The 24,065-nt window shown below is 44.5% G+C and overlaps 1 protein-coding gene across 1 annotated transcript in view; it reads right to left on the reverse strand.

The window, feature by feature from the left end:
- The window catches only part of LOC106582309 (uncharacterized), a 90,411-nt gene that overhangs the window by 16,981 nt on the left and 49,365 nt on the right, over positions 1 to 24,065 (reverse strand). Inside the window, exon 3 of the mRNA XM_082967178.1 lies at positions 13,993 to 16,085. Within this exon, the coding sequence (XP_082823304.1) occupies positions 13,993 to 16,055 (2,063 nt within the window). The 5' untranslated portion in view covers positions 16,056 to 16,085. The remainder of the gene's footprint in view (positions 1 to 13,992; positions 16,086 to 24,065) is intronic.

A 24,065-nucleotide genomic window follows, 5' to 3' on the forward strand; every position in this document is an offset into this window, starting at 1 on the left:
AACAAAGCAACAAAAAATAACTCTGCCCGCAAATCTTCAGATGGTGCAGGTGCCAGGGGCTACACGGAATAATGAACATGCTCCTTCTTTAGGTTTGCATCCCAAATGGCACCCTATTTCCTATATAGTGCCCTACTCTATATCAAGGCCCATAGGGCTCTGGTTAAAAGTACTGCACTATGGAGGGAATGAGTAGGGAGCCATTTGCGACGCAGCTTAGAAAGAGGCAATAAAACAGACGCCGCTGCCGGCGTTTCCTTCCAGTTGGAATAACTGTCATTAAAATCTTTCCTTACAGATATTACCTGTCCTTCTGTGTGATGCATTTGGGATAATACCCTGGAACTTAATTTATTAGCCTACAGACTGTGTATATCACATGTCCCTGCCTGCGGTACAATGTGACATTGAAATTAGTATATAGTCGCCATGGAGTGCATTCGCAAAGCTTTCAGACCACTTGACTTTTTCCACATTTTGTTACGTTACAGCCTTATTCTAAAATGGATTACATTTGTCCTCATCAATCTACACAAAATACCCCATAATGACAAATCGAAAAGAGGTTTTTGGAACTTTTTGCAAATGTATTACAAATAAAAAACAGAAATACCTTATTTACTCAAGTATTCAGACCCTTTGCTATGAGACTCGAAATTGACCTCAGGTGCATCTTGTTTCCATTGATTATCCTTGAGATGTTTCTACAACTTGATTGGAGTCCACCTGTGGTAAATTCAATTGATTGGACATGATTTGGAAAGGCGCACACCTGTCTATATAAGGTCTCACAGTTGATAGTGCAGGTCAGTGCAAAAACCAAGCCATGAGGTCGAAGGAATTGTCCGTAGAGCTCATAGTCAGGATTGTGTCGAGGCACAGATCTGGGGAAGAGTACCCGAAAATGTCTGCACCATTGAAGGTCCCCAAGAACACAGTGGCCTGCATCATTCTTAAATGGAAGAAGTTTGGAACCACCTAGACTCTTCTTAGAGTTGGCCGCCTGGCCAAACTGAACAATTGGGGGAGAAGGGCCTTGGTCAGGGAGGTCACTCTGACAGAGCTCAAGAGTTCCTCTGTGGAGAAGGGAGAACCTTCCAGAAGGACAATCATCTCCACCAATAAGGCCTTTATGGTAGAGTGGCCAGACGGAAGCCACTCCTAGCCCGCTTAGAGTTTGCCAAAAGGCACCAAAAGGACTCAGAAAATTCTCTGGTTTGATGAACCCAAGATTGAACTCTTTGGCCTGAATGCCAAGCATCACGTCTGGAGGAAACCTGCCACCATCCCTACAGTGAAGCATGGTGGTGGTAGCATCATGCTGTGTAGATGTTTTTCAGAGACTGGGACACTTGTCAGGATCGAGGCAAAGATGAACGGAGCAAAGTACAGAGAGATCCTTGATGTAAACCTGCTCCAGAGCGCTCAGGACCTCAGACTGGAGAGAAGGTACACCTTCCAACAGGACAATGACCCTAAGCACACAGCCAAGACAATGCAAGGGAGGCTTCGGGACAAGTCTCTGAATGTCCTTGAGTGGCCCAGCCAGAGCCCAGACTTGAACCCGATCTAACATTTCTGGAGAGACCTGAATATAGCTGTGTAGCAACGCTCCCCATTCAACTTGATAGAGCTTGAGAGGATCTGCAGAAAAGATGGAAGAAACTTCGCAAATACAGGTGTACCAAGCTTGTAGCGTCATACCCAAGAGGACTTGAGGCTGTGATCGCTGTCAAAGGTGCTTCAACAAAGTTCTGAGTAAAGGGTCTGAATATTGATGTAAATTTGATATTTAAGGTTTTTATTTTTAATACATTTGCAAACATTTCTGAAAACCTGTTTTTGCTTTGTCATTATGTGGTATTGTGAGAGGAAAAATGTAATCCTTTTTAGAATAAGGCTGTAACGTAACAAAATGTGGAAAAGTCAAGGGGTCTGAATACTTCCGAATGCACTGTATAGCCATCATATATACTGTATGTTTGTATTAATCCATATATTCTAAATATATTACTGGGCCTAATCAATCTCTCTATTCATGTTTAAATATGAAAGTCCCTGTTAGGCGAAAATAGGACATTAAAACCATAACGTGTGTATTTGTCATTAGGAAAGAGAGAGCCCAGAGCTTAAGCACACCCAAGAGCACTGTTCCAGAGCTTCCTGTTAATAGATCCCTGCTCCACCATCCCATCAGGTGTATACTATAGTATAATACATGGGAATAGCATTGTAATTGCCTGGTGAAAAAGCCATCAGACTAGCCACAGTTCGATAGCATCATGATTGCAAGCCTGTATGGGACACTGAGCAGCGCTAACACAAAGACTTGTTTAGTGGAGTCAAGAGAGACTGAGACTGGTTAAAACTCGACCCTTGGAGTGCATGCATAGCATTAGAAAAGTACACATTTTTAATGACCAACTTGATGCTATTAAAGGTCAAATTAAAACCTACTAAGAATATATTGTATGAACATACTGTATATTTGAACTTAATAGCCTACATACATGTATTAAACCCCTTGGTAATAGCTACCTCATAAATTCTAGCAATTCATAAGCAGCATGGGGATGAGAAACTGTTAAACATCCCCCTGTTCCCTGTTCTCTGTTCCCTGTCCTCTGTCTTCTGTCCACTCTCCGGTGCTCTGTCCCCTGTACTCTTTCCCCTGTTCCCTGTCCTTTGTTCCCTGTCTTCTGTCCCCTCTCCTGTGCTCTGTCCCCTGTCCTCTTTCCCCTGTTCCCTGTCCTTTGTTCCCTGTCCTCTGTCTTCTGTCCCCTGTACTCTTTCCCCTGTTCCCTGTCCTTTGTTCCCTGTCCTCTGTCTTCTGTCCACTCTCCTGTGCTCTGTCCCCTGTACTCTTTCCCCTGTTCCCTGTCCATTGTTCCCTTTTCCTCTGTTCCCTGTCCTCTGTCTTCTGTCCCCTGTACTCTTTCCCCTGTTCCCTGTCCTCTGTCACCTGTCCTTTGTCTTCTGTCCCCTCTCCTGTGCTCTGTCCCCTGTACTCTTTCCCCTGTTCCCTGTCCTTTGTTCCCTGTCCTCTGTCCCCTCTCCTGTGCTCTGTCCCCTGTACTCTTTCCCCTGTTCCTTGTCCTTTGTTCCCTGTCCTCTGTCTTCTGTCCACTCTCCTGTGCTCTGTCCCCTGTACTCTTTCCCCTGTTCCCTGTCCTCTGTCACCTGTCCTCTGTCTTCTGTCCCCTCTCCGGTGCTCTGTCCCCTGTACTCTTTCCACTGTTCCCTGTCCTTTGTTCCCTGTCCTCTGTCTTCTGTCCACTCTCCTGTGCTCTGTCCCCTGTACTCTTTCCCCTGTTCCCTGTCCTCTGTCACCTGTCCTCTGTCTTCTGTCCACTCTCCGGTGCTCTGTCCCCTGTACTCTTTCCCTGTTCCCTGTCCTTTGTTCCCTGTCCTCTGTCTTCTGTCCCCTCTCCTGTGCTCTGTCCCCTGTACTCTTTCCCCTGTTCCCTGTCCTCTGTCACCTGTCCTCTGTCTTCTGTCCACTCTCCGGTGCTCTGTCCCCTGTACTCTTTCCCCTGTTCCCTGTCCTTTGTTCCCTGTCCTCTGTCTTCTGTCCACTCTCCTGTGCTCTGTCCCCTGTACTCTTTCCCCTGTTCCCTGTCCTTTGTTCCATGTCCTCTGTCTTCTGTCCACTCTCCTGTGCTCTGTCCCCTGTCCTCTGTCACCTGTCCTCTGTCCCCAGGTCCCATGTCCGACATGTGTGAGGAGTGTCATTTTTGAAAGTGTGTCACACAGCTTTCCTGTCTGGCGAAACTAGCACCTGCAGTATATCGTCTGTGGTATCATGCAACTCAGTCTACAGTCAGAATGATCCATCATCACCCCTAGCACTGTCTGACTCTGCAGACAGAGGTGACAGACACAGTGATATCTATGGGTGAGAGCTGACAGACACAGTGATATTTATGGGTCAGAGGTGACAGACAGTGATATTTATGGGTGAGAGGTGACAGACACAGTGATATATATGGGTGAGAGCTGACAGACACAGTGATATCTATGGGTGAGAGGTGACAGACACAGTGATATCTATGGGTGAGAGGTGACAGACACAGTGATATACGTGGGTGAGAGGTGACAGACACAGTGATATCTATGGGTGAAAGGTGACAGACACAGTGATATACGTGGGTGAGAGGTGACAGACACAGTGATATCTATGGGTGAGAGGTGACAGACACAGTGATATCTATGGGTGAAAGGTGACAGACACAGTGATATCTATGGGTGAGAGGTGACGGACATAGTGATATCTATGGGTGAGAGGTGACAGACACAGTGATATCTATGGGTGAGAGGTGACAGACACAGTGATATATATGGGTGAGAGGTGACAGACACACAACTTGCAGACTTGTTTACGCTGCTGTGCGTTTTGTTGCCGATCTTACTTTGCTACCTGACGGTTTTTTACTTTTTCATTACCGTATATTTTTACTTTTTCCCTCACTCAACTTTTTTCATTCAACTTTTTCACCCCGGAGGTTTTATCTGGACATGGTTCGTCAGGACTTCAAACAGCCGAAGCTAAGTAACATTAACATGATGCCTTCTAATTGCAGTCGTTGTACTTATAATATACAGGAGAACGATCGCCTTACAGCAAGCATAGCTGTGCTGCAAGCCCAGCTTCAGACGCAATCGTTAGGCAAGGGCAATTTCAGTGTAGGAAAGGATGAAACAGCGTCTGTGCCACCAGTAAGTACAGATGGTAACGTTAGTATAAACCCCCTCGCACGGTCCCCGCAGCCGGACAACTTTCTCATGGCTTCTGGAGGGAAACGCTGTAGGAATGCTCAACCGGTGTCGCTTATTCAGCCGACAGAAACTTTCAACCGGTTCTCCCCATTAAGCGAGTCGGAGTCGGAGGCCGAGACTTCTCTGGTCTCTGCTCCTCCCGTTGTGGGGTCTGAGACGCCGACGGCTCCCACCATTAGCTCTGACAAATTGAAAACCCTAGTCATTGGCGACTCCATTACCCGCAGTATTAGACTTAAAACTAATCATCCAGCGATCATACACTGTTTACCAGGGGGCAGGGCTACCGACGTTAAGGCTAATCTAAAGACGGTGCTGGCTAAAGCTAAAACTGGCGAGTGTAGAGAGTATAGAGATATTGTTATCCACGTCGGCACCAACGATGTTAGAATGAAACAGTCAGAGGTCACCAAGCGCAACATAGCTTCAGCGTGTAAATCAGCTAGAAAGATGTGTCGGCATCGATTAATTGTCTCTGGCCCCCTCCCAGTTAGGGGGAGTGATGAGCTCTACAGCAGAGTCTCACAACTCAATCGCTGGTTGAAAACTGTTTTCTGCCCCTCCCAAAATATAGAATTTGTAGATAATTGGCCCTCTTTCTGGGACTCACCCACAAACAGGACCAAGCCTGGCCTGTTGAGGAGTGACGGACTCCATCCTAGCTGGAGGGGTGCTCTCATCTTATCTACGAACATAGACAGGGCTCTAACTCCTCTAGCTCCACAATGAAATAGGGTGCAGGCCAGGCAGCAGGCTGTTAGCCAGCCTGCCAGCTTAGTGGAGTCTGCCACTAGCACAGTCAGCGTAGTCAGCTCAGCTTTCCCCATTGAGACCGTGTCTGTGCCTCGATCTAGGTTGGGCAAAATTAAAAATGGCGGTGTTCGCTTTAGCAATGTCACTAGTATAAAGACCTCCTCCATTCCTGCCATTATTGAAAGAGATTGTGATACCTCACATCTCAAAATTGGGTTACTTAATGTTAGATCCCTCACTTCCAAGGCAGTTATAGTCAATGAACTAATCACTGATCATAATCTTGATGTGATTGGCCTGACTGAAACATGGCTTAAGCCTGATGAATTTACTGTGTTAAATGAGGCCTCACCCCCTGGTTACACTAGTGACCATACCCCCCGTGCATCCGGCAAAGGCGGAGGTGTTGCTAACATTTACGATAGCAAATTTCAATTTACAAAAAAAAAAACAATGACGTTTTCGTCTTTTGAGCTTCTAGTCATGAAATCTATGCAGCCTACTCACTCACTTTTTATAGCTACTGTTTACAGGCCTCCTGGGCCATATGCAGTGTTCCTCACTGAGTTCCCTGAATTCCTATCGGATCTTGTAGTCATAGCAGATAATATTCAAATTTTTGGTGACTTTAACATTCACATGGAAAAGTCCACAGACCCCCTCCAAAAGGCTTTCGGAGCCATCATCGACTCAGTGGGTTTTGTCCAACATGTCTCTGGACCTACTCACTGCCACAGTCATACTCTGGACCTAGTTTTGTCCCATGGAATAAATGTTGTGGATCTTAATGTTTTTCCTCATAATCCTGGACTATCGGACCACCATTTTATTACGTTTGCAATCGCAACAAATAATCTGCTCAGACCCCAACCAAGGAGCATTCAAAGTCGTGCTATAAATTCTCAGACAACCCAAAGATTCCTTGATGGCCTTCCAGACTGCCTCTGCCTACCCAAGGACGTCAGAGGACAAAAATCAGTTAACCACCTAACCGAGGAACTCAATTTAACCTTGCGCAATACCCTAGATGCAGTTGCACCCCTAAAAACTAAAAACATGTGTCATAAGAAACTAGCTCCCTGGTATACAGAAAATACACGAGCTCTGAAGCAAGCTTCCAGAAAATTGGAACGGAAATGGCGCCACACCAAACTGGAAGTCTTCCGACTAGCTTGGAAAGACAGTACCGTGCAGTATCGAAGAGCCCTCACTGCTGCTCGATCATCCTATTTTTCCAACTTAATTGAGGAAAATAAGAACAATCCGAAATTTCTTTTTGATACTGTCGCAAAGCTAACTAAAAAGCAGCCTTCGCAAATGGAGGATGGCTTTCACTTCAGCAGTAATACATTTATGAACTTCTTTGAGGAAAAGATCATGATCATTAGAAAGCAAATTACAGACTCCTCTTTAAATCTGGGTATTCCTCCAAAGCTCCATTGTCCTGAGTCTACACAACTCTGCCAGGACCTAGGATCAAGGGAGATACTAAAGTGTTTTAGTACTATATCTCTTGACACAATGATGAAAATAATCATGGCCTCCAAACCCTCAAGCTGCATACTGGACCCTATTCCAACTAAACTACTGAAAGAGCTGCTTCCTGTGCTTGGCCCTCCTATGTTGAACATAATAAACGGCTCTCTATCCACCGGATGTATACCAAGCTCACTAAAAGTGGCAGTAATAAAGCCTCTCTTGAAAAAGCCGAATCTTGATCCAGAAATTATAAAAAACTATCGGCCTATATCGAATCTTCCATTCCTCTCTGCTCAGCAACTCACTGCCTTCCTGAAGACAAACAATGTATACGAAACGCTTCAGTCTGGTTTTAGACCCCATCATAGCACTGAGACTGCACTTGTGAAGGTGGTAAATGACCTTTTAATGACGTCAGACCGAGGCTCTGCATCTGTCCTCGTGCTCCTAGATCTTAGTGCCGCTTTTGATACCATCGATCACCACATTCTTTTGGAGAGATTGGAAACCCAAATTGGTCTACATGGACAAGTTCTGGCCTGGTTTAGATCTTATCTGTCGGAAAGATATCAGTTTGTCTCTGTGAATGGTTTGTCCTCTGACAAATCAATTGTACATTTCGGTGTTCCTCAAGGTTCCGTTTTAGGACCACTATTGTTTTCACTTTATTTTTTACCTCTTGGGGATGTAATTCGAAAACATAATGTTAAATTTCACTGCTATGCGGACGACACACAGCTGTACATTTCAATGAAACATGGTGAAGCCCCAAAATTGCCCTCGCTAGAAGCCTGTGTTTCAGACATAAAGAAGTGGATGGCTGCAAACTTTCTACTTTTAAACTCGGACAAAACAGAGATGCTTGTTCTAGGTCCCAAGAAACAAAGAGATCTTCTGTTGAATCTGACAATTAATCTGAATGGTTGTACAGTCGTCTCAAATAAAACTGTGAAGGACCTCGGCGTTACTCTGGACCCTGATCTCTCTTTTGAAGAACATATCAAGACTGTTTCAAGGACAGCTTTTTTCCATCTACGTAACATTGCAAAAATCAGAAACTTTCTGTCCAAAAATGACGCAGAAAAATTAATCCATGCTTTTGTTACTTCTAGGCTGGACTACTGCAATGCTCTACTTTCCAGCTACCCGGATAAAGCACTAAACAAACTTCAGTTAGTGCTAAATACGGCTGCTAGAATCCTGACTAGAACCCAAAAATTTGATCATATTACTCCAGTGCTAGCCTCCCTACACTGGCTTCCTGTTAAGTCAAGGGCTGATTTCAAGGTTTTACTGCTAACCTACAAAGCATTACATGGGCTTGCTCCTACCTATCTTTCCGATTTGGTCCTGCCGTACATACCTACACGTACGCTACGGTCACAAGACGCAGGCCTCCTAATTGTCCCTAAAATTTCTACGCAAACGGCTGGAGGTAGGGCTTTCTCCTATAGAGCTCCATTTTTATGGAATGGTCTGCCTACCAATGTGAGAGACGCAGACTCAGTCTCAACCTTTAAGTCTTTACTGAAGACTTATCTCTTCAGTAGGTCCTATGATTAAGTATAGTCTGGCCCAGGAGTGTGAAGGTGAACGGAAAGGCTGGAGCAACGAACCGCCCTTGCTGTCTCTGCCTTGCCGGTTCCCCTCTTTCCACTGGGATTCTCTGCCTCTAACCCTTTTACAGGGGCTGAGTCACTGGCTTACTGGTGTTCTTCCATGCCGTCCATGGGAGGGGTGCGTCACTTGAGTGGGTTGAGTCACTGACGTGGTCTTCCTGTCTGGGTTGGCGCCCCCCCTTGGGTAGTGCCATGGCCTAGATCGTTGTGGGCTATACTCGGCCTTGTCTTAGGACGGTAAGTTGGTGGTTGGAGACATCCCTCTAGTGGTGTGGGGGCTGTGCTTTGGCAAAGTGGGTGGGGTTATATCCTGCCTGTTTGGCCCTGTCCGGGGGTATCATCGGATGGGGCCACAGTGTCTTCTGATCCCTCCTGTCTCAGCCTCCAGTATTTATGCTGCAGTAGTTTATGTGTCGGGGGGCTAGGGTCAGTCTGTTACATCTGGAGTATTTCTCTTGTCTTATCCGGTATCCTGTGTGAATTTAAATATGCTCTCTCTAATTCTCTCTTTCTCTCTTTCTGTCTTTCTCTCGGAGGACCTGAGCCCTAGGACCATGCCTCAGGACTACCTGGTATGATGACTCCTTGCTGTCCCCAGTCCACCTGACCGTGCTGCTGCTCCAGTTTCAACTGTTCTGCCTGCGGCTATGGAACCCTGACCTGTTCACCGGACGTGCTTGTTGCACCCTCGACAACTACTATGATTATTATTATTTGACCATGCTGGTCATTTATGAACATTTTAACATCTTGACCATGTTCTGTTATAATATCCACTCTGCACAGCCAGAAGAGGACTGGCCACCCCTCATAGCCTGGTTCCTCTCTAGGTTTCTTCCTAGGTTTTTGGCCTTTCTAGGGAGTTTTTCCTAGGGAGTTTTTCCTAGCCACCGTGCTTCTTTCACATGCTTTGCTTGCTGTTTGGGGTTTTAGGCTGGGTTTCTGTACAGCACTTTGAGATATCAGCTGATGTACGAAGGGCAATATAAATAAATTTGATTTGATTTGACAGACGCAGTGATATCTATGGGTGAGACGTGACAGACACAGTGATATCTATGGGTGAGAGGTGACAGACACAGTGATATCTATGGGTGAGAGCTGACAGACACAGTGATATCTTTGGGTGAGAGCTGACTGACACAGTGGTATCTATGGGTGAGAGGTGACAGACACAGTGATATATGTGGGTGAGAGTTGACAGACACAGTGATATCTGTGGGTGAGAGGTGACAGACACAGTGATATCTATGGGTGAGAGGTGACAGACACAGTGATATCTATGGGTGAGACGTGACAGACACAGTGATATCTATGGGTGAGAGGTGACAGACACAGTGATATGTATGGGTGAGAGGTGACAGACACAGTGATATCTATGGGTGAGACGTGACAGACACAGTGATATCTATGGTTGAGAGGTGACAGACACAGTGATATCTATGGGTGAGAGGTGACAGACACAGTGATATCTATGGGTGAGAGGTGACAGACACAGTGATATATATGGGTGAGAGGTGACAGACACAGTGATATCTATGAGTAAGAGGTGATAGACACAGTGATATCTATGGGTGAGAGGTGACAGACACAGTGATATATATGGGTGAGAGGTGACAGACACAGTGATATCTATGAGTAAGAGGTGATAGACACAGTGATATCTATGGGTGAGAGGTGACAGACACAGTGATATCTATGGGTGAGAGCTGACAGACACAGTGATATCTATGGGTGAGAGGTGACAGACATAGTGATATCTATGGGTGAGAGGTGACAGACACAGTGATATCTATGGGTGAGAGCTGACAGACACAGTGATATCTATGGGTGAGAGGTGACAGACACAGTGATATATATGGGTGAGAGGTGACAGACACAGTGATATCTATGGGTGAGACGTGACAGACACAGTGATATATATGGGTGAGAGGTGACAGACACAGTGATAACTATGGGTGAGACATGACAGACACAGTGATATATATGGGTGAGACGTGACAGACACAGTGATATCTATGGGTGAGAGGTGACAGACACAGTGATATCTATGGGTGAAAGGTGACAGACAGTGATATCTATGGGTGAGAGCTGACAGACACAGTGATATTTATGGGTGAGAGGTGACAGACACAGTGATTTTTATGGGTGAGAGCAGACAGACACAGTGATATCTATGGGTGAGAGGTGACGGACATAGTGATATCTATGGGTGAGAGGTGACAGACACAGTGATATCTATGGGTGAGAGGTGACAGACACAGTGATATCTATGGGTGAGAGGTGACGGACACAGTGATATCTATGGGTGAAAGGTGACAGACAGTGATATCTATGGGTGACAGAAGGAGGAACAGTGGAGCAGCCTGACTGACTGTCAGGGAGGGAGCCATTTATGACACAGAAAAAGAAGAATAAAAGGCTATCCATTCCTCTCATGGTCACCACTGAAACTTACAATCCTATAACTCTTCTCTAGTATGCTACACCTTGTCCTGAGCCTGTTATACACCATAAGAGACTACTACAGACATGTCTCAGAGAAAATCTTAACCGTGTCTAAAGGCCCGCATAGACTGTACGGTTTTAGCCATCCCAGACAAAATGTCCACGTCGTGTGCAAATTCTTAGGTCGTAAACGATTTTCTGACGTCTTAGCTTGTTCTATGTGACAAGCTCTCGGTCTGCTGATTAAGTACCACTACGTCTTGGCTCGTTCTATGTAACAGGCTCTAGGTCTGCTGATTAAGTACCACTACGTCTTGGCTCGTTCTAAGTGACAGGCTCTAGGTCTGCTGATTAAGTACCACTACGTCTTGGCTCGTTCTATGTGACAGGCTCTCGGTCTGCTGATTAAGTACCACTACGTCTTGGCTCGTTCTATGTGACAGGCTCTCGGTCTGCTGATTAAGTACCACTACGTCTTGGCTCGTTCTATGTGACAGGCTCTAGGTCTGCTGATTAAGTACCACTACGTCTTGACTCGTTCTATGTGACAGGCTCTAGGTCTGCTGATTAAGTACCACTACGTCTTGGCTCGTTCTATGTGACAGGCTCTAGGTCTGCTGATTAAGTACCACTACGTCTTGGCTCGTTCTATGTGACAGGCTCTCGGTCTGCTGATTAAGTACCACTACGTCTTAGCTCGTTCTATGTGACAGGCTCTAGGTCTGCTGATTAAGTAGCACTATGTGCGGTCGTAGGCTCTGACAAAGTTCTGACAGTGTCAGAAATGAGCTTTTATCATGTATTGTGTCTGGTGTCACGAGCTGATCCCGGTGACTGACCAATAGGAACACAGCTAGCTCTGAGTATGCATACAATAATATGAATAATGTGAATAGTCAGATTAATATAATAGTTTGATTTAAGAGGTTACATGCTTGGCAAGAAGAACGATTTCCCAAATAATCTTGTTTACACATCTGAAATCAGGCAACTTTTGGGGATTTTGATAAATGCCCAAAATCACAAATCCAAATAAACGTTCTACCACAACAACCGTGTTATTTTTTGGAAGCATATTTGATTCTGATTTCAAACATATACAGTTTGTATGTGAAACTTATTTATAAGATGCAAACTTTCAGTTTTTCCCGAACTCACTTCACCCGTACATAAGCACAGAGGAAGGCTTGCGCTGCTAGTGCTGGAACATGCACAGATCAAATACACCGCTGCAGTTGATGTAACCTAACACGCTGACCACACCGCTCACGTTGCAAAATAAATGTACACATACATGTTATTCAATCATTTCATCCAAACTGCTGGTGTGCGTCAACGAGCGTCTGCGTAGCCAGGCGCTAAAATAGAACTTGATTCTATTTTTGACACTTGACGCGCTGCAAGTCCTGCCTCTCCCATCTCCTCATAGGTTTTTAGGACCATATACCCACGTGGGTGATTGAAAGATGAACTGAGGTCCACACTCCAGTCCAGTTGGTGGTGGTAAGGCACCTTAAAGATGGAGCAGAGGACCTTGTGCATTTCAGGTAAAATAACAACCCAATGTTTATATCCCAGGACAAATGAGCTAGCAACAGCAAGCTAGCTAGCTAAATTGCCATAAATGTTTCATGTGATTTGACCTGTCCCCAAATTAATATAGTTGGTTCAGAGTTCATTTTGATAATTCAACCTGCATGTCCTGATCGCGTCTGGTGTGAATGGAGGAAAATCAACATGCGTACGATGGTGCGCACAGACGCACGCGCCTGGTCTAGTCAGCATGTAAGTCAACGAAGCATACGTCGGCTGACATAGCCTCACAAGCCAATCGCAGAATGTGACAACAGAACTGAAGCAAATCGTACAATCTGGCCAGGTTGATATCAAGATTTTAATTTGGTAACATCGCACAGTGTGACATGTAATAATGGTAAAAGAGTGAATCCGATGAACAGTGTGGGAAGGCCTTGAGGCGACATGTGCCTGTTTGAGTCTGAGTGAATGCTACATTGTCAGACTATGAACGATGCCAAATCAGGCTCTACATTTCTCCTTGATATGCCTAACCACACCAGACTGGAGGCTTCATCTGTTTAGCAAACAGTATGCCTAAACCAGCTGCCACAGTGAGAGGGGGAGGTGGAGGGTGGCAGTGCCAACCTGAAGTGCCAACCAGCTGTCCTGTGACTGTGAGCCTATGGAGCAGGCCTGGGTTCAAACTGTATTCGAAATCTTTCAAATACTTTATCCGTCCTTGTTGGAACTTCCCTGGCGCAATGGAAGCAATGAATAGTCCCAAAAGTGCACAACCTATCCATCTGGCATTCCAGGCAGGCTCAAGACAAACACTGAAAGTATGTGAAAGATTACAATTCCTATTTGAACCCAGTTGGGTCTGCTACGGAGATGATGTGTCAGACTGGAGACGGGAGACCCTGGCACAGCCACAACAGTCTCCTCTGGTAGCCAATCCTGTTAACTGTAACAGCTGTTCATAATAAGCTGTGATAAATCAATAACAACACTAACACTAATGTCACCGTTGAAGAAAACCACTACAGCACACGCCAATGGATCCAATTTTACCATCAAAGAGCAGAAGCGGGCTACAAAGCAAGCTTTTTGGCAAAAGCATGTGCATCCATCTTAAATGAAAACTAGAAGTACATTAACTGGTAGATTTAGTGTTTAATATTCTAGTTTTCTTTTCTTGTTAATGATCTCTTTACATGGCTAAGGTCCAATTGAAATTCAATTAGCTTTGGCTTTCATCTTAGTAAGCACATACAGTAGCTTCCACAAAGCAATAAGGCAAACTGTAACGACTGAATCCCATTGATGATCCAATGAATGATGGGTCTCCCCCCAGCCCCTTCATCTTCAGCTTCACCTTTACCTTCACCTGCTTACTAACCTCTTCTTGATGAGGTCCAGGGCGGAGCCGATGAACCCATCCTTCATCTTGTAGATCTTGGCTCCATAGCTGGAGAGGTCAGTCCTGTCCAGGAGCAGGGCTGGACAGCAGCTGGAGGGGCCCTCTGCACTCTCCCTGTGTGGAGGGAAGGGGACCAGGGAGGCCTGAGGCACACTGAGCCCCACATTAGGCCTGCTGTCCTGGGCCTGGGTATGATACATGGTCCCCTTTCCCTGGGTCTTACTGGAGGGCTGGAGGGGAGAGCGGGGAGTAGGGCCTGTGCATATAGCTTTGTTAGAGACTGTGGTCTGAATGTTGGCTTTTAGCTGGGGAGTAGGGCCAGTGAAGATGGGAGAGGATGAGTGCAAAGTGCTGGCTGTGGGAGTCAGCTCCACTAACATCACACTCCCCTCTCCACTGCTGTATGCTGGGGGAGCCACAGGGGAGTCACTCTGCATGGCCTCTCCACTGCTGCCTCTCCTCTCCCCGCTCCCCCTCTCTCCACTGCTGCCTCTCCTCTCCCCACTCCCCCTCTCCACCCTCTCTCCCCTGCTGCCTCTCCTCTCCCCACTCCCCCTCTCCTCCCTCTCTCCACTGACTCTCCTCTCCCCGCTCCCCCTCTCCTCCCTCTCTTCATTGCCCCTTCTCTCCCCGCTCCCCCTCTCCTCCCTCTCTTCACTGCCCCTTCTCTCCCCGCTCCCCCTCTCCTCCCTCTCTTCACTGCCTCTCCTCTCCTCGCTCTCCCTCTCCTCCTCCTGAGAGGACTGAGAGTCTCGCCGTCCCAATGGGGCTGTCTGAGTCTTACAGTCTCTGCCTGTCCCTGGGCTCTGGCTGCCTGTACTAGTCTCTGGCTGTTGGTCTATAGTTGTTACTGTAGTAACATTACTGCTCTCTGTCTGTCCACTCTCTCCCTCTCTCTGTCTCATCCTCTTAAACTCCTTGAAGGTAGGGATGTGCAGGCGGCCCATAGGGGGCCTCTTACGCTCGGCTATGAGCTCAGCACTACTTCCAGTGACAGAGATGGACTCGGTGGTGAAGGACATGGCCATGTCTGGGGTCTGAGGGGTCTCCAGGGAGGCATGGAGGGCCAGGTTTGGGGTGCTGTTCTGCCGCCGGAGCTGAAGCCGTCTCAGAACCTCCTGCTTGATTTCCTCAGGGCTGGTGAGGTGCCGGACATACAGGGGTCTCCCAACGTACCTCTGGTGGGGGGATGAGTCCCTCTCTGAGCACCCCCTCAGGATGGGAGTGGTACTGCCTGGGGTTACCTGAGGTCGAAGAGGCTTCAGGGGTTCCGCTGCCGATCGGGCGCTTTGGAGGCGGAGCTTCTCCCTTAGCCCCTTCCTGCCGTTGGTGGTAGCGTTCACTCCCCAGTCATCTGTGCCGGGGAACAGCCACTGGGGGAAGAGGGGCAGCTCCTTCCTCCCCAGACCCCTCCCCAGGCGGGGGTGGGGGTAGAACGCCAGGCTCACAGGACCGTAGCCCTGGGGCCCTGTCCCTTCAGAGGGCCCATCGTACCAGTGGCTGGTGGCAGTGCAGCGGAAGATGAACCCACTGTCCACACTGCCCCTGTAGGTGGCACAATACGGGGAACAGTAGAGGCCTGGTTCAGACACAGAATTACTCCAGTTCAAGTTCTCCATGCTGCGGTAGAGTCGAGTTCCACAGCCTTGGTTCATGTTCCAACAGGGCCCTGGGTCCAGCCCCAGGCCTGACCCTAACTCCAGCCCAGAGTCAGGACCCCTGGGTGGGGGCTGCACACTGTTGGTGGAGCAGTACCGGAGCCCCAGGTTAGTGAGCAATGCACTGCTGTTAGACCGGGGTATGAAGGGGCACTGGCCAGGGTAGGGCGGGTAGGGGGGTACACTGTGGCCTCTGAAGCCAGAGAGGGGTTGGGGCAGGGGGAAGTCAGTGAGGCTGAGGCAGGGCTCCAGATCCATGGTGAGACCAGCGGTGCAGGTGTAGCCAGCGAGGCCGTGGCCTTGGCTGGGGGAGCAGCCCGCTGAGGGGTAGTCACATGGTGGAGGGGCCTTCACGTCCGGCATGGCTGCAGTATGAGCCACCATAATTCAGAGAGAGGCTCCGGGAAACTGGCCCTAAAGGACAGAGATGAGACACACAGGGGAATGAGCTGGGAGATAGAGCACTGTCTGCAAACACACACACACACACACACGCTCACGCACACAAGCATGTGCACACACACACAGACACACACACTGTCACAGTGCATCTATACGTGAGCTGTACTAAAACATTTCAGGAGTTGAATTTGAAGAACAAACACTGAGGGTTGTTGAGATAATCCTGGAAATGACAAATCCATTCCATACAGTACATACAGTATATACAGTACATACAGTACATGTCATGAATGAGATTACCATTCTTTTAGATTACATTTTGATCTTAGCTTCATGTTTGAGCTTCTTTGAGATGTTGATACTGTGGTTTTAGCCATGTGACAATCAACCATCAAAGAAAATATGACAATATGACACTAGGACAATTATACTAGGACAATATGACACTAGGACAATATGACACTAGGACAATATGACACTAGGACAATATGGCACTAGGACAATGATACTAGGACAATATGACACTAGGACAATATGACACTAGGACAATATGGCACTAGGACAATGATACTAGGACAATGATACTAGGACAATATGACACTAGGACAATATGGCACTAGGACAATGATACTAGGACAATGATACTAGGACAATGATACTAGGACAATATGGCACTAGGACAATGATACTAGGACAATGATACTAGGACAATATGACACTAGGACAATATGACACTAGGACATGATACTAGGACAATGATACTAGGACAATATGACACTAGGACAATATGACACTAGGACAATATGGCATTAGGACAATGATACTAGGACAATATGACACTAGGACAATATGGCACTAGGACAATATGGCACTAGGACAATGATACTAGGACAATATGACACTAGGACAATATGGCACTAGGACAATATGGCACTAGGACAACGATACTAGGACAATATAACACTAGGACAATATGGCACTAGGACAATATGGCACTAGGACAATGATACTAGGACAATATGACACTAGGACAATATGGCACTAGGACAATATGACACTTGGACAATATGACACTAGGACAATATGACACTAGGACAATATGGCACTAGGAAAATTATACTAGGACAATATGACACTTGGACAATATGACACTTGGACAATATGACACTAAGACAATATGACACTAGGACAATATGGCACTAGGACAATATGACACTTGGACAATATGACACTAGGACAATATGACACTAGGACAATATGACACTAGGACAATATGGCACTAGGACAATATGACACTAGGACAATTATACCAGGACAATATGGCACTAGGACAATATGGCACTAGGACAATTATACTAGGACAATATGACACTAGGACAATATGGCACTAGGACAATATGACACTAGGACAATTATACTAGGACAATATGGAACTAGGACAACATGACACTAGGACAATTATACTAGGACAATATGACACTAGGACAATATGACACTAGGACAATATGGCACTAAGACAATATGACACTAGGACAATATGGCACTAGGACAATATGGCACTAGGACAATATGACACTAGGACAATATGGCACTAGGACAATATGACACTAGGACAATATGACACTAGGACAATATGGCACTAGGACAACATGACACTAGGACAATATGGCACTAGGACAATATGGCACTAGGACAATTATACTAGGACAATATGACACAAGGACAATATGACACAAGGACAATATGGCACTAGGACAATATGGCACTAGGACAATATAGCACTAGGACAATATGACACTAGGACAATATGGCACTAGGACAATATGACACTAGGACAATATGGCACTAGGACAATATGACACTAGGGCAATATGGCACTAGGACAATATGACACTAGGACAATATGACACTTGGACAATGATACAAGGACAATATGACACTAGGACAATATGATACTATGACAATATGACACTATGACAATATGACACTAGGACAACTATACTAGGACAATATGACACTAGGACAATATGACACTAGGACAATATGACACTAGGACAATATGACACTAGGACAATATGACATTAGGACAATATGGCACTAGGACAATATGGCACTAGGACAATATGACACTTGGACAATGATACTAGGACAATATGACACTAGGACAATATGGCACTAGGACAATTATACTAGGACAATATGACACTAGGACAATATGGCACTAGGACAATATGACACTTGGACAATATGACACTAGGACAATTATACTAGGACAACATGACACTAGGACAATATGGCACTAGGACAATATGACACTAGGACAATATGGCACTAGGACAATATGGCACTAGGACAATATGACACTTGGACAATGATACTAGGACAATATGACACTAGGACAATATGGCACTAGGACAATTATACTAGGACAATATGACACTAGGACAATATGGCACTAGGACAATATGACACTTGGACAATATGACACTAGGACAATTATACTAGGACAACATGACACTAGGACAATATGGCACTAGGACAATATGACACTAGGACAATATGGCACTAGGACAATATGGCACTAGGACAATATGACACTAGGACAATATGGCACTAGGACAATATGACACTAGGACAATATGACACTAGGACAATATGACACTAGGACAACTATACTAGGACAATATGACACTAGGACAATGATACCTGGACAATATGATACTAGGACAATATGACACTAGGACAATATGAAACTATGACAATATGACACTAGGACAACTATACTAGGACAATATGACACTAGGACAATGATACCAGGACAATATGACACTAGGGCAATATGGCACTAGGACAATATGACACTAGGACTATATGACACTTGGACAATGATACCAGGACAATATGACACTAGGACAATATGACACTAGGACAATATGACATTAGGACAATATGGCACTAGGACAATATGGCACTAGGACAATATGACACTAGGACAACTATACTAGGACAATATGACACTAGGACAATGATACCAGGACAATATGACACTAGGACAATATGACACTAGGACAATATGACATTAGGACAATATGGCACTAGGACAATATGGCACTAGGACAATATGACACTTGGACAATGATACTAGGACAATATGACACTAGGACAATATGGCACTAGGACAATATGACACTTGGACAATATGACACTAGGACAATATGACATTAGGACAATATGGCACTAGGACAATATGGCACTAGGACAATATGACACTAGGACAACTATACTAGGACAATATGACACTAGGACAATGATACCAGGACAATATGACACTAGGACAATATGACACTAGGACAATATGACATTAGGACAATATGGCACTAGGACAATATGGCACTAGGACAATATGACACTTGGACAATGATACTAAGACAATATGACACTAGGACAATATGGCACTAGGACAATATGACACTTGGACAATATGACACTTGGACAATATGACACAAGGACAATATGACACTAGGACAATATGACACTAGGACAATATGGCACTAGGACAATATGACACTTGGACAATATGACACTTGGACAATATGACACAAGGACAATATGACACTTGGACAATATGACACTAAGACAATATGACACTAGGACAAAATGGCATTAGGACAATATGGCACTAGGACAATATGGCACTAGGACAATATGGCATTAGGACAATGATACTAGGACAATATGACACTAGGACAATATGACACTAGGACAATATGGCATTAGGACAATGATACTAGGACAATATGACACTAGGACAATATGGCACTAGGACAATATGGCACAAGGACAATGATACTAGGACAATATGACACTAGGACAATATGGCACTAGGACAATATGGCACTAGGACAACGATACTAGGACAATATGACACTAGGACAATATGGCACTAGGACAATATGGCACTAGGACAATGATACTAGGACAATATGACACTAGGACAATATGGCACTAGGACAATATGACACTTGGACAATATGACACTAGGACAATATGACACTAGGACAATATGGCACTAGGAAAATTATACTAGGACAATATGACACTTGGACAATATGACACTTGGACAATATGACACTAAGACAATATGACACTAGGACAATATGGCACTAGGACAATATGACACTTGGACAATATGACACTAGGACAATATGACACTAGGACAATATGACACTAGGACAATATGGCACTAGGACAATATGACACTAGGACAATTATACCAGGACAATATGGCACTAGGACAATATGGCACTAGGACAATTATACTAGGACAATATGACACTAGGACAATATGGCACTAGGACAATATGACACAAGGACAATTATACTAGGACAATATGGAACTAGGACAACATGACACTAGGACAATTATACTAGGACAATATGACACTAGGACAATATGACACTAGGACAATATGGCACTAAGACAATATGACACTAGGACAATATGGCACTAGGACAATATGACACTAGGACAATATGACATTAGGACAATATGGCACTAGGACAATATGGCACTAGGACAATATGACACTTGGACAATGATACTAGGACAATATGACACTAGGACAATATGGCACTAGGACAATTATACTAGGACAATATGACACTAGGACAATATGGCACTAGGACAATATGACACTTGGACAATATGACACTAGGACAATTATACTAGGACAACATGACACTAGGACAATATGGCACTAGGACAATATGACACTAGGACAATATGACACTTGGACAATATGACACTTGGACAATATGACACAAGGACAATATGACAGTAGCACAATATGGCACTAGGACAACATGACACTAGGACAATATGACACTAGGACAATATGGCACTAGGACAATATGGCACTAGGACAATAAGACACTAGGACAATATGGCACTAGGACAATATGACACTAGGACAATATGGCACTAGGACAATATGGCACTAGGACAATATGACACTAGGACAATATGACATTAGGACAATATGGCACTAGGACAATATGGCACTAGGACAATATGACACTAGGACAACTATACTAGGACAATATGACACTAGGACAATGATACCAGGACAATATGACACTAGGACAATATGACACTAGGACAATATGACACTAGGACAATATGGCACTAGGACAATATGGCACTAGGACAATATGACACTTGGACAATGATACTAGGACAATATGACACTAGGACAATATGGCACTAGGACAATATGACACTTGGACAATATGACACTAGGACAATATGACATTAGGACAATATGGCACTAGGACAATATGGCACTAGGACAATATGACACTAGGACAACTATACTAGGACAATATGACACTAGGACAATGATACCAGGACAATATGACACTAGGACAATATGACACTAGGACAATATGACATTAGGACAATATGGCACTAGGACAATATGGCACTAGGACAATATGACACTTGGACAATGATACTAAGACAATATGACACTAGGACAATATGGCACTAGGACAATATGACACTTGGACAATATGACACTTGGACAATATGACACAAGGACAATATGACACTAGGACAATATGACACTAGGACAATATGGCACTAGGACAATATGACACTTGGACAATATGACACTTGGACAATATGACACAAGGACAATATGACACTTGGACAATATGACACTAAGACAATATGACACTAGGACAAAATGGCATTAGGACAATATGGCACTAGGACAATATGGCACTAGGACAATATGGCATTAGGACAATGATACTAGGACAATATGACACTAGGACAATATGACACTAGGACAATATGGCATTAGGACAATGATACTAGGACAATATGACACTAGGACAATATGGCACTAGGACAATATGGCACAAGGACAATGATACTAGGACAATATGACACTAGGACAATATGGCACTAGGACAATATGGCACTAGGACAACGATACTAGGACAATATGACACTAGGACAATATGGCACTAGGACAATATGGCACTAGGACAATGATACTAGGACAATATGACACTAGGACAATATGGCACTAGGACAATATGACACTTGGACAATATGACACTAGGACAATATGACACTAGGACAATATGGCACTAGGAAAATTATACTAGGACAATATGACACTTGGACAATATGACACTTGGACAATATGACACTAAGACAATATGACACTAGGACAATATGGCACTAGGACAATATGACACTTGGACAATATGACACTAGGACAATATGACACTAGGACAATATGACACTAGGACAATATGGCACTAGGACAATATGACACTATGACAATTATACCAGGACAATATGGCACTAGGACAATATGGCACTAGGACAATTATACTAGGACAATATGACACTAGGACAATATGGCACTAGGACAATATGACACAAGGACAATTATACTAGGACAATATGGAACTAGGACAACATGACACTAGGACAATTATGCTAGGACAATGTGACACTAGGACAATATGACACTAGGACAATATGGCACTAAGACAATATGACACTAGGACAATATGGCACTAGGACAATATGACACTAGGACAATATGACATTAGGACAATATGGCACTAGGACAATATGGCACTAGGACAATATGACACTTGGACAATGATACTAGGACAATATGACACTAGGACAATATGGCACTAGGAAAATTATACTAGGACAATATGACACTAGGACAATATGGCACTAGGACAATATGACACTTGGACAATATGACACTAGGACAATTATACTAGGACAACATGACACTAGGACAATATGGCACTAGGACAATATGACACTTGGACAATGATACTAGGACAATATGACACTAGGACAATATGGCAATAGGACAATATGACACTTGGACAATATGACACTAGGACAATATGACATTAGGACAATATGGCACTAGGACAATATGGCACTAGGACAATGATACTAGGACAATATGACACTAGGACAATATGGCAATAGGACAATATGACACTTGGACAATATGACACTAGGACAATATGACATTAGGACAATATGGCACTAGGACAATATGGCACTAGGACAATATGACACTAGGACAACTATACTAGGACAATATGACACTAGGACAATGATACCAGGACAATATGACACTAGGACAATATGACACTAGGACAATATGACACTAGGACAATATGGCACTAGGACAATATGACACTAGGACAATTATACCAGGACAATATGGCACTAGGACAATATGGCACTAGGACAATTATACTAGGACAATATGACACTAGGACAATATGGCACTAGGACAATATGACACAAGGACAATTATACTAGGACAATATGGAACTAGGACAACATGACACTAGGACAATTATACTAGGACAATATGACACTAGGACAATATGACACTAGGACAATATGGCACTAAGACAATATGACACTAGGACAATATGGCACTAGGACAATATGACACTAGGACAATATGACATTAGGACAATATGGCACTAGGACAATATGACACTAGGACAATATGGCACTAAGACAATATGACACTAGGACAATATGACACTAGGACAATATGACACTAGGACAATATGGCATTAGGACAATGATACTAGGACAATATGACACTAGGACAATATGGCACTAGGACAATATGGCACAAGGACAATGATACTAGGACAATATGACACTAGGACAATATGGCACTAGGACAATATGGCACTAGGACAACGATACTAGGACAATATGACACTAGGACAATATGGCACTAGGACAATATGGCACTAGGACAATGATACTAGGACAATATGACACTAGGACAATATGGCACTAGGACAATATGACACTTGGACAATATGACACTAGGACAATATGACACTAGGACAATATGGCACTAGGAAAATTATACTAGGACAATATGACACTTGGACAATATGACACTT

Source organism: Salmo salar, chromosome 21, assembly GCF_965601325.2.
Source record: "Salmo salar chromosome 21, fSalSal1, whole genome shotgun sequence".
NCBI lineage: Eukaryota > Metazoa > Chordata > Actinopteri > Salmoniformes > Salmonidae > Salmo > Salmo salar.